The sequence below is a fragment of the Narcine bancroftii genome, chromosome 4, assembly GCF_036971445.1.
Source record: "Narcine bancroftii isolate sNarBan1 chromosome 4, sNarBan1.hap1, whole genome shotgun sequence".
Taxonomy (NCBI): domain Eukaryota; kingdom Metazoa; phylum Chordata; class Chondrichthyes; order Torpediniformes; family Narcinidae; genus Narcine; species Narcine bancroftii.
Window position 1 is genome coordinate 57,300,322 of NC_091472.1, and position 15,915 is coordinate 57,316,236.

Sequence of the window (15,915 nt, forward strand, 5' to 3'; positions counted from 1 at the left end):
TATGGCTCTTTCCTGATAGTAGCAGAGGGAACAGATTGTGTGTTGGGTGATGTGGATCCTTGATAATTGCTGTTTCTCTCCGACGGCAGTGCTCCATGTAGATGTTCTTGATGGTAGGTCAGCCTCTGATGTCCTGGACTGTGTCATCTACCTTTTTCAAGGCTTTATGCTCAGGAGTATTGGTATCCTCATACCAACAGTCATTGGTGTATAGCAAGTAGAGCAGGGGTGGCAACACCAAGCTTCAGTGTATCCCTCAGTACATAGTCCTGTATCTTGCAACATTTAGTCATGGACAACTTCTTGTACTGGATGAACTGCCATTTTAGGCAGACCAAAGAACATCTTTCATTGAGTTGCGAATGCTCCCACAGTGAATGTGTTTAACAGTGTGGAGCACAGCCCCCTAAAGCACAGCTGAGTGCAACAGATTTTGACAAAGTTTACTGCTCCTCTTTCCAAACACACAATTTGGAAGGAGATGGGTGGCAAAAAATAACCCTACCATCCCAGGAGGAGAAAGATGATGGTCTCATTGCAGATGGCACAGGGTAGCAAACAGTGGTGCTGAGTCTCAGGCTATGCATGAAGGTCCTGGCATGGAGGTCATTGTAAAGGGTTGCCACTGGAAATTACTGAAGATGCATCAGTCGACATTCTTTGTGCATCATTGGGCATCACAGTTTTTTTTAATCAAAGATCCTCCCTGCATTAGCACATCTTACACTAATGAAAAATGTGGACTTCCATGATCTAGGTGGTGTCCTCAAATTAAAATAAAATACCTGTTAAAGAAACTAGATCCCATGCTGCAGTGTGATCCAATTTCTAGGCAGATTTATTGCAATATCCCTCAACAACTGTTATTTCAGTCCAACGGTCAGAACAGGAGAACTCTCAAAAGTAAAGTTTTACTCAACCATATGGCACAATTTTTGTCTATTAAATACCAAAACCCCTGAGATTCTTTTTCCTGTAGGCCAAATGGATTTTCTACTTATCAGTAACTGTAAACTGCACTCAAGAAAAAAAAAGATACATCTACAAAAGAGAGAAATGCAAACGGAGAAAGTAGTGTAAACAAACTGGAATACAGAAAATAATATTCAGAAATAACGTGCAAAGTAAGTCTTTAAATTAGACTCTGTCTGTTGTTTAGAAGTTTTGATGTTTGAATCTGAACCTGGTTGTATGAATCTTGTGGCACCTATGGCAGCAGGCAAGAGCAGAGCATGTCCTGGGTGGTATGGATCCTTGATAAATGCTGCTACTCTCTGTTGGAAGCATTGCCTGTAGGTGTTCTCGAATGTGGGAGGAGTTTTGCCTGTGATATACTGAGCTATGTCCATTACCTTTTACAGGACTTTCCTGTGCCTCTGTACCAGACTGAGATGCAGCCTGTCAGCACACTTTCCATTACACATCTGAGAAGTTTGCCAAGGTTTCTGATGTCATAATGAACTTCTGCTAACTCCTTATGAAGTAAAGGCACTGATGTGCTTTCTTCAATATGACATTAGTATGTTGGGTCCAGGAAAGGTCCTCTGAGATAATGATGCCCAAGAATTTAAATGTGCTCATCTTATCCACTTCTGATGCCCTAATGGATTGTATGCCTCTGGTTTTCCCTTCCTAAAGACTCCATTCACCTCTTTAGCTCTGGTTATGTTGAGTGAGAGGATGTTGTTAGTACACCATTACATGATTAACATTTTAAAAATTGTTTATTTGGTGCAGGTCTTTATTTAGCCAACTATAAAATTCAAAACATTCTATTCTATTATTATTTCCCATTCACAATGTTTCATTGCAGATTTAGCAGGGAAACCAGGAACATGCGCTACCACAGGATGTGTACCAATGACAGAACACGAATTAATCTCAGTATTGTTACGACCCCAAAGGACCCCAAAACCCAGCAGCAATAGATATTCAACTTTAAACATGAAAATAAAATCAAACTTTAACTTAACTCTATACTTATACTTAACTATACTCTATACTAACCCAAATGTACCCCCTTCTAATTCTAAGCACACGTGTATGTAATGTGTGTGTAAATTTAAGAAAAGTTCTTTGGTTCACATTTCAATCTCACTTCTCCTTCCAAGTTCTCTGGATGCAGGCAATTCTTATACTGTGCACAGAATTTAACATGTATCAAATTCACCAGGCTTTGGTGCTTGAAAGGTAAATGTTTACCACTCAGGAAGGTTCTTGTAGGGTTTGCAGAGAGAGATTTGTTGTTCCAGGATTTCCACAATCGAGGTACCACCATTAGTCACCTCAAGGTCTCGCTGATGAAACTTACCCCATCAGGGTTTTCCAGTTGGTAACCTCCACCACAAGGCTCCACTCTATTCCTCTTATTCGAAGAGAAACATCAGTCAGATAGCACTTCCAGCCATCCTCTGCTTTGGAACTTTTCATCAGTTCTTCCTGTGTTGCACTGTTCAGTGTCCCACACACATGGACTGAGAGAGCTTGTGACCGGTCTCTTTCTTTCTCTCTCTCTCTCTCCAACTGAGACGCCAGTAAAAAGCATGTGTTTTATATGACTTGCAAAACCCCCACCTTCTCCAGCAAACAACATGAGTTCTTCCCTCTGCTCAAGTTGTTATCTTAAGTATAAACAAAACCCAGGAGTGACCTTTCTGTGATCACTTTGTAGAAAGGATACTTGTAGTCAGCCTGACTCCAGCAAGACAATGGTCAAGCATTTTATGAGCCATTTCCATTAGCACCTACTTGTGAAATGTGCATAACATTTTCCAGAGATCCTACAATGTGAATTCTTCAGACTTTCAAATAAGATCTGTTTTAAAATGTGTGTAGGTATGTAACGTACTCTAAATTTTACCAAATTCTCCAAAATATTATAAGTATAGACATCTCTATCTTTGGAACCAGACACAATTGTTTTACTAATTAAGTGAATACATTTTCAAATGACTAGTTAATCTTTCTATTGTGCTACTTTATCAGGGATAGAAAAAAAGGCCAAAGCAATCTGTCATACAAAGCATCATTACTTGGAAACTTAGTGCATCCAAATTATTTTCAGATAGCACAGGCATAGGGTAGGGTAGGGTAGGCAGGAAATACCACAAGCTGTAGTTAAGGCATGAAGCATTTAATTTTGCATTTCTTATTGTCTCTCATAAAACAACCATAACAACCTCTTCATAAAAGTTTCTTCATTCTATATTGAGATATGGCTCCAAGATCCCCTTCTGGTAACATGGTCCAATTGGTTATTATTCTTTTTGCTTGTTTTTTATGTTTATATGATGAAAACAGGTTATTTGGCAGAAAGGAGCATCATATCCAAGCTGTTTAAAATCTATTAAGTTGCCATATTTTGGGTACATATAGCCTCTTTCACACTTGCAAATGATCCCAGGAACCAAACGCCAATCGGCCTTTAAAGTGGCAAGTATGAAAGCAAAATAGCTCAACGCTGGCATCAGATGACATCATCTCATGCCAGGGATTGATGGCCTCAACCCCTAGTACAATCCCTGGTGTCTGGTGCAATGGGTGATGCCAGGGTTGCAATCACACAAGTGTGAAAGGGATTGTGGCATTGAAATAACTCAAGTTTTTGCATGAGTGCAGGAAGAAAAGATTAAAATGAAGGTATAAACTTTGCCATGGGAAAATTGTAGTGGGAAAGAGAGAGAAAATAAACAGCAATAAATAGCAATAGCGGACAATTTTTAAACTGTGTGGGAAAATTGGTAGCACTATAGCACACAATTTATAAAGACCGTGGGAAAAAAGTAATGGCGGACCTGACTTCCCAGAAGGCTGTGCAGCAGAGAAACCCCCTCTGAATGTTCCATGAATGCAGCCAGGCATACAGCCCTTTCTCTGCCACATGGAGTTCTGGGAGGGTAGGTCTCCCATCACTTTTTCCCACGGTATTTATAAATTGTACTTGATATCGCTACCAACTTTCCCACGCTATTTAAATTGTATGCGATAGCGCTACCAACTTTCCCACACTGTTTAAATTGAACACGATAGCGCTACCAACTTTCCCACGCTATATAAATTGAGCGCTATAGCGCTACCAATTTTCCCACCCTGTTTAAAAATTGTCCGCTATTTCTATTTATTGCTCAATGGTTCCTTATAAAGATTTATGTAGGTCGGCACAACAAAAATGGGCTGGTGCTCATACTGTGCTGTACATAAAGCTTAATAATGTTATAATTATGCATGATTAATTTTGTTCAAATATAAGATCATAATACATTAATCAGGATTTAGGGCAGGTCCACCATCATTTGATGCTTCATGATATCACCAGTAAAAGGAAGAACAGTCTTAACCCCGGGGATGGCTCCTTGCATGTGTGAAAGCGTTCAGTGTCCCAGTTAGGAGTGGTCAAGTATGAAAAACCAAAGCCCCATTCCTATCCCAGGACACTGACTGGCCAATTTAGTGAGATGCAAGTGTGAAAGGGGCTTAAGATTGCTTTTAACTAGTAAAGGTATCCATGGGTGCAAATCATTCAGGCCCTAGTGTTTGCTGCGGTTAATTCCTTAGTGTTACTTTGCCACACTAATCTTATACAGAAACCTAATAGCCTGAATACACCTGAGAATGTCTGATCTTGGAAACTAAGCAGGCTTAGGCCTGGTCAGTACCTGGAAGGGAGACTGCCGAGGAACACCAGACACTGTACTGTAGGTTTCTGTGAGGGGTGCTGGACAAAGTGATGGCTCTCTGCCTTACAGTAGACAAAAGTTAAAAAATTTAATCTATGTTACATTCTAAATTTAGTATTATGTTCCAATAATGGAACCTTTATCTTTATGCTGTGATTCTCCTTGTATGTAAAAAAAAATTGCTCTGAATACATTGAAGCTCTTCAATCCTCTTGGGTAGTGAAATGTAAGGATTCTGACACTCTTGGTGAAGAAATCCCTATCCTTAATCACAAATTTTGAGATGACGATGTCTTGGATCTAGCACTTCAGCCAGAGAAAACCTCATCTTTGTATTTATCCTGTCAAAATAAATGTTATATGTTTTAAGCAATGGTTATACCACCTCAGGAGCACAGTTTTAAATCCATACATAAGGAAGGATAGATTGGCTTTGAGGGTGGTGGGTAGGGGGGGGGCAGTGCTGTTGGGGAAGAGTATCATCGACTTTAAATTACAAAAAGAGAGATTTAGAAACCATGGTGGTATTTTTTTGGCATTTAGAAGTTTAAGGGATGATCTGATGAAAAGTTTTAGGGTTAATTTCTACCCATTGGGGAATCTGGTACCAATGAGCTTAGAATCAGTCCTCAAAGGAGTGAACTTGAGAAATATTTTTACTTGCAAAGTGTGGCAGAAATATGGAACTTTCTTCAACTGTGAATTTTAAATCTAAGACTGGTTAACAAAACCAGTGAAGAATATGGGGAAAACATGACTGTTTGCATGGGCCACGTTCTCATTACATGGTGAAACAGATTCAAGGGCTTCTCTCAGTCATTTGTTCCTAAGCAAGTACATCATTTTCACTAAATTTGAAGTTATTTTTAAAATTAAAATATCCATTTCATGTGCAGATTTCGGCAACTGATCGAAGAGTATGAACCAGATGTTCAGGAAGTGGTGCAGTTATTCCGATTTGTTCTTATGGATGCTACAGAGAGAATGAAGGAAGATCAAGAAACAAGGAAACTGATCAGGCAATGGAGCAAGAAACGAACAGTGAGTCAGTCCATGATGACATTTAAATCTCGAATAAGGATCTATCCTTTCAGCAGTAATATCAAGACTATTTCAGAAGATGTAGAACAAAGCTTTGTGTCAGCCAGGCGAGTGTGGAGCATGCCAGAATTCAAGACTATTAAAGACTTCTGAAGGATTGTGCAGTCTAATTTAGGTGATTGTGCAGAGTCTGTCAAAGCAATCAAATTAAGATTGATTTCTTTGAACTATTCATTCAGAAGATGCAAGGTCAGCATTTATTGCTTGTGTCTTATTGTTCTTAGTTTGATGATTCATTTCAGCCAAGAGTTAAAATAAACTCTATTGCTGTAGATTTGGAATCACATAGAAGACAAACTGGGTAGAGGCAGTAAATTTTGTTTCCCAAAGGGACATTAGTGAGTCAGTTGGATTTTATAATTCAGTAGTATCACAGTTGCCATTTCAGTTGCTTTATTATTCATTTCAAGATGTATTTAGACAGCTGAATTTAAATTATCCATGACTGGATTTCAGTTTAAGTCTATTAATTGTATTAAGGCCTTTGATTTGCCAGTCTTGCATACCATGCTAATATATTCTCAATCATTTGCAAACATTGCCTGTTAATACCAATGTGAAATACCAGATGAGAATTTGAATTTCTATTCTTAAAAACAGTACAAGTGAAATTGAGTTCTGGCAAAATTGCAGAATAAATAATGATTTGGAAGTCTGCTTTCAATAAATTTTCTTTTGAATATAATCTCCCATGCCACTGCACTCAAATATAAATGATCAATTTATTACCATGCAGTGCTGGTATACTATGAAATATTTGTTTTAAAAGTCTACGAAAATAATCCATTTCAGTATTTTATGTTTTTTTTCCACAGACAAATCTCCATAGTGCCCTGTCAAAAATGAAATGTTATGTCCATTATTGTTAATATTTTTAAAAATATGTTGTAATGCAGCCTGTTTATTTCAACCTAGATACCTTGGTTTTGGTGACCATATAACCATTTACAGCATGGAAACAGGCCATGTCGGCCCTTCAAGTCCGTACATTGAATGTAAAGTGGTTATCGGTGCACCATTCAGTCAAGTTTTCAATCTCCCTCCTGCATGCTGACTCATTGCCCCTTTTATGCAACCTGTTGTATCGTCAGCAAATTTGTAGATGGAGTAAATTGGAGATGCAAAGCAAGATGCATGTTTGCAATCACTTTGTTCTGTAATGTCATACAGCTGCTTACTAACTACAACTTTGGTGTTTGCAGTAGCAAATAAAACTCTTTTGCCTATTGGCTAAATGGTATTTACAGATCTTTTGTGGTGCTGAATCACATTTAATGAGAGGATATACACTTTAATGGTACCTGGGATCTTATGAAACACATTGGGAGAAAAGGCCATTCATAGACGTGTACTACACCTAAGAATTTTCTTTCAGAGTGACACTAATTGGAATTAAAATGTCGTGGCAGAACCCATCTTTCTCTATCGGTTCAATGAGTCAGTTAAAATGAAAACTGCAATCGTGTAGATTTTGAACACCTATTTTTTTCTCCACATTTTTAAATTTTTATGTATCAAAATTGCTACACCTTTAGCCCTAGAATTAAATGAAGAAGAATATACATCCCCAACCCAGTCCCTCTTTAATTTCGTACTTTCCTTCACGTTCAAATGTGTTTCTTGTAAAAAAGCAATATCAATTTTCATTTTCTTAATATACGCGAAGACTCACTTACGCTTGATCGAACTGTTTAATCCTCGAACATTAAAAGTAGCAAACCTCAACTTTGACATACTTACTATTATTACTAAATACCAATAATATCTTTATATAAAAACTCAATTCAACGTATATAAGCCCTCCAATAGGGAAAAAAAAATCACAAATTAAAAATTAACCAAAATGAAAATAAAAAAAATAAAGAAAACCCCCCCCCAAAAAAAAACTGCCAAAAGGTAGTAATCCCCTAAGCAAAAATTGGGTGTGGGTCACCCACCAGTGGCTGATGACTAGTAAAGAACTTAGAGCAAATCTCTCCCTCCCCAGTCAAAATATCATAATAACAAAAAAAAAGAGTAAGAAAAATAAAATTCTTCTTTTCATCCAAGAGATTCCAATCTCAAAGATCCCATTTCAGAAGAAGTTGGACTCTTTCCATTCCCGTTTTTCCCATTTCTGCCATTTCTTCTGTTTCCAGAACAACCAGATTTTTCTTTAGGAGATAATGGTGGACTATGTCTTTGTCCTCTTATATCTGGCAATAAATCAGCAAAAATCATTGCTTCACGATCATTTTCAAAAAACTGAAATTGATAGTCTCCATAAAACTTTCAACACTGCAGGGTAGCAAAAAGTAGACTTATAACCTTTACGCCACAAAACTTCTTTAACTGGATTAAATCAACGTCGACGTTGAATAACCTCTTGATTCAAATCAGGATAAAAAAAAATCTGCTATTCTGAATCATTAACGGAGTTTGTTGTCTTGCATTTTGCACTGCTAGTCGAAGTATTGCTTCTCTGTCCAAATAATTCAAACATTGAATTATTACCGGTCTCGGTGGTTGACCAGCTGAGGGTGTTCTTCTTAGAGCTCTATGGGCTCTTTCCAGTTCCAATCCCCCAGAAAAAAATTCTTGCCCTAATACTTGCGGGATCCAGTCATTAAAGAAACGAAGAGGATCTTGTCCTTCTATACCTTCTGGCAAACCAACAATTTTCACATTATTCCTTCTGCTTTGATTCTCCAAGTAGTCTATTTTCCTCTCTAGCTCCTTCTCGCGTTCTCCCAATTCTATGACTGATTGTTCAACCTTCAAAACTTTTTCTGTGTTAGAAGCCACTTATTGTTTATAGTCCGAAAAAGCAGTCTGAATTTTTTTTATTTCTTCATAAGATGCATCCACACGTGCTTTAACTGTATTCATTTCTGAACTTATACTAGCATTCAGTTGAACCATCTCATTCATTAGAGGCTGAATAACTGCATTTAGTTGCATACACTGTAGATCAGAAAAGCTCAGCCCTGCTCTCTCTGACGTAGTGGCAGAACAAGGTAACTGCAGCTCCTGCTGCAACTCAACAGAAGGCATTTAAAACGTTTTACTGCGGGTCTGGACTCCCAGAGATGGCACCCCGACTTCCTCAGGGGGTCGCCACTGGTCTCCTCCCTCATCTCGTTGTTTTTTCATGAAATCACGAAGGTAAGCAATTTCTTCAGGTTGAAATGCTTCCTGATGCATTTCCAACAATGGAGTCATCTTCCTGCAAGCTCCCTCCGTTGAAATCGAAAGGCTTTCCAAATCGGGATTCACTTCTTGGGAACACGCACCTTCTTCCAGAGAACGGGTAATTCCAGCATCATCCTTCACTTGGTGAGTAATAGACATTTTTTTTCAGCTCCCACAGGCGATCTTTGAGGTTTAGACACTGAAGAGATTAAGCCTGGGGCTGTAGCAAGTCGTCAAGGCCCCAAATCTTCAGCACTTCGAAAATGTAACTTCTTCTGCACTTGAGGTTTAATCTTTTTACCATTAGTGGCCATAATAGTTCCCTGATACTTTAAACTAAAATTTAAAAAGTTTAAACTTGAAAACAAAGGGTTAAAAAACGGGTACTTAAAAGTCTGGCCAGAGAGGTCAAGATTACACGTCTACACTCTACGCCATCTTGCCACGCCCCCAGAATGAGGGGAGATTTGATAGATACAAAATTATGAGGGTATAGATAGGATAAATGCAAGCAGGCTTTTTCCACTGTTGGGTAAGATAAGAACTAAAGGATATAGGTGAAGCGTGAAAGGTGTAATGTTTAAGGGAAACATTGGGGGTAATGTCTTCACTTAAAGGGTGATGAGAGTGTGGATTGAGCTGTCAATGAAGGTACTGGATGTGCGTTTGATTTCAACATTTAAGAGCAATATGGATAGGTACATGGATTGGAGAAGATTGGAGGGCTATGGTCCAGGTGCAGATCAGTGGGACATCGCAGAATAAATAGCTCAGCATGGACTAGAAGGGCCTATTTCTGTGCTGTGGCATTTTATAGTTCTTTGCTCCAGATTCCATTACCTGCAGTCTCTCCTGTATCTCTGGAGCCGCCATGCAGATTGATAACTGAAGACAGAGAGCACGGTTAGGGCAACACTATAACGGTATCAGCAGCCTGGTTTTGAATCCAGAGCTGTCTGCAAGGAGTGTATACGTTCTTCCCTTGACCCGCATGAGTTTTCTCCAGGTGGTCCGATTTTCTCCCACTCTCCAAAATGTATGGGGTTGTAAGATAATTGGGCAGCATGGGTTTCAATGGCCAGAATCGGCATTCTAGCAGGTTACAAATAAAAATTATTATATTTAAAAATCAATAATAAAGGACAGCAAAAATATATATTTGCATAGCTTCTGAAACATCAGTAATTACTGAAGTATCTTTAAGTCGATGAAGTTTAATTGCTATTAAATTGTAAGAAGTTCTACAGGCATTTTGTGCATATCAAGCTTACTGTAATAGCACAGATACTTTGGTTGATGTAGATCATTGTCCATCCTGGCAGATAGTTTACTACAATTTATCATCTCTTTGCATCTATCACTCTGATGTCCTCTTTCGATCTTCAATGGCCAGCTCTAAATATGAACACTAATTACACCCAGCTGAACCTTACATCACCTCTTAACCCCTCTCCTGACTCTAGTGGATTGGAAATTTCAGTAACATAACGAAAAGATCAAAGTTACTGTCTTTTTTTCTCCCATCACAAGCTGTTCCCTTCTCAGTGTCTCCATCCCTCTTAATAGCATTTGGCTGAAATGGAATCAGACTCGTTTCACCCAAGTTTCATAGCTGAGCAGTTCATAATATACATCCATTCTGTAACCAAGAGCCACTTTGTTCATTTTCCTAACATTAGCTGTGCCACTGCCTCAACTCATATGTTGCTGAAGTCCTTGACTATTTCAGTGCATTTCTTGCCAGGGTTCCTTTGGTCATTAATTGGCAGATTTGAACTTATCCAAAATTCTGTTACTTGTGTTATTATAAGACCATAAGACATAAGAGGCAGAAATAGACTTTCAGCCCATCAGGTCTGTCCTCCCACTTAATATGAGCTGATCCATTTCCCACTCAGCTCCACTGCCTTGACACCCTGGCTAATCAAGAATTTATTAATCTCTCCCTTAAATAGGCCCAATGACCTGGCCTCCACAACCACCTGTGGGAGCAAATTCCACAGATTTACCACCCTCTGGCTGAAGAAATTCCTTTGTTTCTCTGTTCTGTGGACATCCTTCAATCCTGAGGTTGCGCCTTCTTGTTCTCAACCAGGGCTGGCCAAATTTATTTAACTTAAGAGCCACATAAAATAAACTTCAGGCATTTGATAGCTGCAAGTCATGAATAAAAATTACATACATGCTTTTACTTTTACACAAACATTTTGTTACAAAAATTTTATATAAATATTAAGAAATACATATGTTGTTATGAACTACACGTAACAAGCAACAATAGACAATGAACCTGACAGTGTTTACTTTTAAAACTCTAATTTTATTTCTAAATCTAAAACTACTGTCTTAACTTTTAAACTACCCTTAACAATAAATCTGTCTCCAACTATGCACAGATATATGTGTGTGTGTGTGTGTGTGTGTGTATGTGTGATATATCCAAACCATTACAGTCAAGGCCAAAATCTAGGAAACTTTGAAGTTCAGTCCTATTGGGCATGCTGCCCAATTATCTTACAACCCCATACATTTTGGAGAGTGGGAGAAAATCGGACCACCTGGAGAAAACTCATGTGGGTCAAGGGAAGAACGTACACACTCCTTGCAGACAGCTCTGGATTCAAAACCAGGCTGCTGATACCGTTATAGTGTTGCACTAACCGTGCTCTCTGTCCTCAGTTATCAATCTGCATGGCTGCTCCAGAGATACAGGAGAGACTGCAGGTAATGGAATCTGGAGCAAAGAACTACTTCAAAGTTCAGTCTTTTAAATTCAGTGCTGAAGTGTAGGCCTTTAAAATTTGATGCCCAGAATTAACAATGAACTGATGGAAAGACAGAAGTTGCCTTTGAAGAAATGTCCATCCATACGATCTGCAGTCACTATACTCCTGGTCCTTTGTACGCAAGACTCGAACTGGGCGGCCTCCACGAAGCTTCCAAGACCCTGGCACCAAGTGACTTCACTGTTAGTCACAATCGAAATGAAGCACTTTTATTTCCCAAAAGACCCTCCTGGTACAAGCCAATCCACTGAAAAGACCCAGTCATTCACAGAGCATGCTTTGCTCTGAATTCCACAAAAATGGCTGGCCACAAAAAGCTGTTTTCTATTCAGCAATCAGAATAGTTATCCCCCCTTGCAAAATCAGAATGTTTTTGCAAATGTATCGAATCTGGAACAAGCTTTCCCTCACTTCTTCCAATGTATTGAATTGACGCTGGGCTCTGACTTGCGTTTGTGATGGTGCTTGTGTGAAATGTTAAATGTTAACTGTGAACATTCAGTTCCTCTTGTCTATATTATCCCTTAGAGTGATAATCCCATCTTACTAAAATTGGAGCTCATAATAGTACATGATAATATTTATTCATGGATGTAGTTTTTAAACTGCTAATTTGTATTACGACACCCTCAATAATCAAAACGTACACGTGCCATATATATGTCTGTTTAATAGCCAAATTTTGTGGACCAAATGTGTACTATTTTTGACCGGTACTATTAAGTACCTGTGTCGTTCGGAGAGTCAGGAGCTCGGATGGGCGGGTGAGTGGCTGAGACCAGGTGGTAAGTCCACAATCTAGGCATCAGGAGCTCGGATGGGAGGAGGTGGGTCTAGGAGAGAGGCTGCAGTTGGGATGTCAGGAGCTTGAATAGGAGGGTGGTTGGAGCCTAGGTGAGAGTCCGCATCAGGGCATTGGGAGCTCTGCTAATTTTGCTTCCTGCAACACAGCCACACATGCCACAATCATGTGATCGTAAGCCACATCATCTAACTACAATTCTGAGTACCAAATCATATACGATTCCTGCCTCAGCCAACATATTTCTGTGAGCCGCCCATGATATGTAAAAGAGCCGCATGTGGCTTGCAATCTGCAGTTTGGCCAGCCTGTTCTAGACTCTCCCACCATGGGAAACAAACTTTCTACATCCACTCTGTCCATGCCTTTCAACATTCAAAATGTTTAATTTTCCTAAATTCTAATGAGTACAGGCCAACAGCTGTAAAATATTCCTCATATGATAGCTCTTTTATTCCTGGAATCATCCTTGTGAAGCTCCTCTGAACCCTCTCCAATATTAGCACATCCTTTCAAAAATAAGAAACCTAAAATTGCTCACAATACTCCAAGTGAGATCTTACCAGTGCCTTATAAACACTCAACATCACATCCCTGCTCTTAGATTCTATTCCTCTTGAAGTGAATGCCAACATGCATTTGCCTTCTTCACCACTGTCTCAACATACAGGTTTACATACAGGCTGTCATGCAGGGAGACTCTCAGGACCCTTTGCATCTGGATATTTTCAATTTTCTCCCCATTTAAAAAAAATATTTTGCCAGTTTTATTTACCATATTGCATGACCATACACTTTCTGATATTGTGTTTCATTTGCCACTTTTCTGCCCATCCTCCTAATCTATTTTAAGTCCTTCTGCAGCCTCCGTTTCCACAACATTACCTGATCCTCCATCTACCATCGTATCATCTGCAAACTTGGCCACAAAACCATTCATTCCATAATCCAGATTATTAATATACAATATTAAAAGCAGTCCCAACACTGACCCCAGTGGAACACCACTAGCCACTGGCAGCCAACCAGAATATAATCCCTGTACTCTGACTTTCTGCTTCCTGCCAATCAGCCACTGCGTAACCATACTAGTATGTTTCCTGTTATGCCATGGGCTCTTATCTTGTTAAGTAGCCTCATGTACAACACCTTGTTAAAAGCCTTCTGAAAATCCAAATGCACAACATCCAATGCATCTCCTTTATCTAGCCACTTATTTTGTCACTTTTTCAAAGAATCCCAGTTGGTTTGTCAAGGAACATTTTCCCTTAAGGATACCATGCTGGCTTTGCTCCATATACTCCATGTACTCATCCTTGACAATTGACTCCAACATCTTCCCAACCTCTGACATCAGGGCTACCAGTCTTGTTTCCTTTCTCTGCCTCCTTCCCTTCTTGAATATTTGGGTGACATTTGCGATTTTCCAGTCCTCCCGGACATACCAGAATTGATTGATTCGTGGAAAATCATTACCAATTCCTGCACAATCTCTACTGCTACTTCTTTCAGAACCCAAGGGTGCAATCCATCTGGTCTAGGTGACATCCTCTCTTAGACCATTCAGTTTTCAGAGCACCTTCTCCCTTGAAGTATTAACTGCACTCACTTCCTTTCCCTGATGCCCTTTGACATCTGACACACCACTAATGTCTTCTACAGTGAACACTGATGCAAAATACTCATTTAGTTCCTCTGCCATCTCCCTGTCTCCCATTACTATTCATCAAGTGTCATTTTCTAATGGTTCTACATCTACTCTCACCTCTACTATATACTTGAAGAAGCTTTCAGTTTCCTTGTTGATATTATTTTCTTGCCTACTTTCATACTTCACCTTTTCCCTCCTTATGAGTGTTTTAGTTACCTTCTGATAGTTTTTAAAACCTCTCAATCCTCTGTCTACTAATTTTTGCTTCCTTGTAAGCCCTCTCCTTTGCTTTTATGTTGGATTTGACTTCTCTTGTCAGCCACAGTTGTGACATTTTTCCATTCGAATATCTCCTCTTTTTTGGTATGTATTTATCCTGCACCTTCCTCATTTCTCGCAGAATCTCCATCCATTGATGTTCTTCCATCTTCAGAAACTCCATCCATTGATGTTCTTCCATCTTTCCTACTGGTGCTTCCTTCCAAGCTACATTATCCAGCACCACCAGGTTCAGGAACAGTTGCTACACCTTCACCATCAGATTCCTCAACAACAAACTCAATTAGGAACTCATTTAAGGACCCTTGTGCACTCTATTGATTTTTAAAATTCTCTCTGTATTGCACAGTTTGTTTATGTTCATTATCTGTTTAGAGTTCTTTATTTGTTTAACATGTATATGTTGTGTACAGCTTTTTTTTGCACTACCAATAAGTGGTAATTCTGCCTTGTTCACAGAAAAAAAAGAATCTCAGGGTTGTATGTGATGTTATGTCTGTACTCTGACAAGAAATCTGAGATGCAATGCTACTATAATCCCTCTGCTTACCTGCCTATTCCTTTGATACACTGTATATCCTTGGACATTAAGCTCCTAATCCTTTAGCCAGACACAATGTTGACAACTTCATGCTCCTGTATAATTGTACTACAAGGTCATCAATTTCTATTTTTTGCAGTATGCATTTAAATACAAAACCTTAAGCCCTTTATTTATTATTTTTGATGATTTGCATTGTCCCGTTCCTTTGTTACCCCACTCCAGCTCCCACCATGTCTCTTGAGCCACAGTGGCTGTTGGTCAGCTTTTGCATGCTCCTCATTTTCTGTGTGATTTCCTCCACTTCCATGTCACCTTGAGATCTTAGCTCTCTTCCATTTCTGGTTTTTTGACTATCCCAATTTTTCTAAGCACATCATGGAATATAAAACTCTTGTCCTTTTCTCCCATCACAAAGTTAGTTTATAAATTCAAAATGGATTTTTACTGTGTTGACTTAGTGCAAATTATTGGGATAACCTGTGAGGTTGAGGGTTAAACTGTTAAGTTTAATGTAATGGTTAGCACAATGCTGTTACAGCATCAGCGATCAGGACTGGAGTTTGAATCTCATGCTGTCTGTAAGAAGTTTGTACATTCTCCCCGTGTCTGGGTTTTCCCCAGGTGCTTCAGCTTCCTCCCGCCCTTCAAAAACATACAGATGGTTGTAGGTGAATTGGGTGGCACAGTCTCATGGGCTGAAATGTAACCATGCTGTGTCTAAATTTAATTGCTATGCTCTGAAGTATTGTTTGGACATCACAGGGAGGGAAATATTTGATTAATTGAATTGAAACACTAAAGTCTGCAGACGTGGTGTTTGTAGTAAAAACACAGAAATGCTGGAGAAACTCAGACAATCTCACAGAATCCATAGGTGGTAAAGATGCATTACTGAGGTTTCGGGC

At 39.2% G+C, this 15,915-nt stretch overlaps 1 protein-coding gene across 5 annotated transcripts in view; it reads left to right on the forward strand.

The window, feature by feature from the left end:
• rd3 (retinal degeneration 3, GUCY2D regulator) overlaps positions 1–15,915 on the forward strand; it is an 89,459-nt gene that overhangs the window by 40,089 nt on the left and 33,455 nt on the right. For 4 of the 5 annotated variants that reach the window (XM_069931360.1, XM_069931356.1, XM_069931361.1 and 1 more), the window contains exon 3: positions 5,573–5,717. In XM_069931360.1, the coding sequence (XP_069787461.1) occupies positions 5,573–5,717 (145 nt within the window). Of the gene's footprint in view, positions 1–5,572; positions 7,007–15,915 lie in introns of those variants that run through there. The other variant, XM_069931359.1, reaches the window with a different exon arrangement.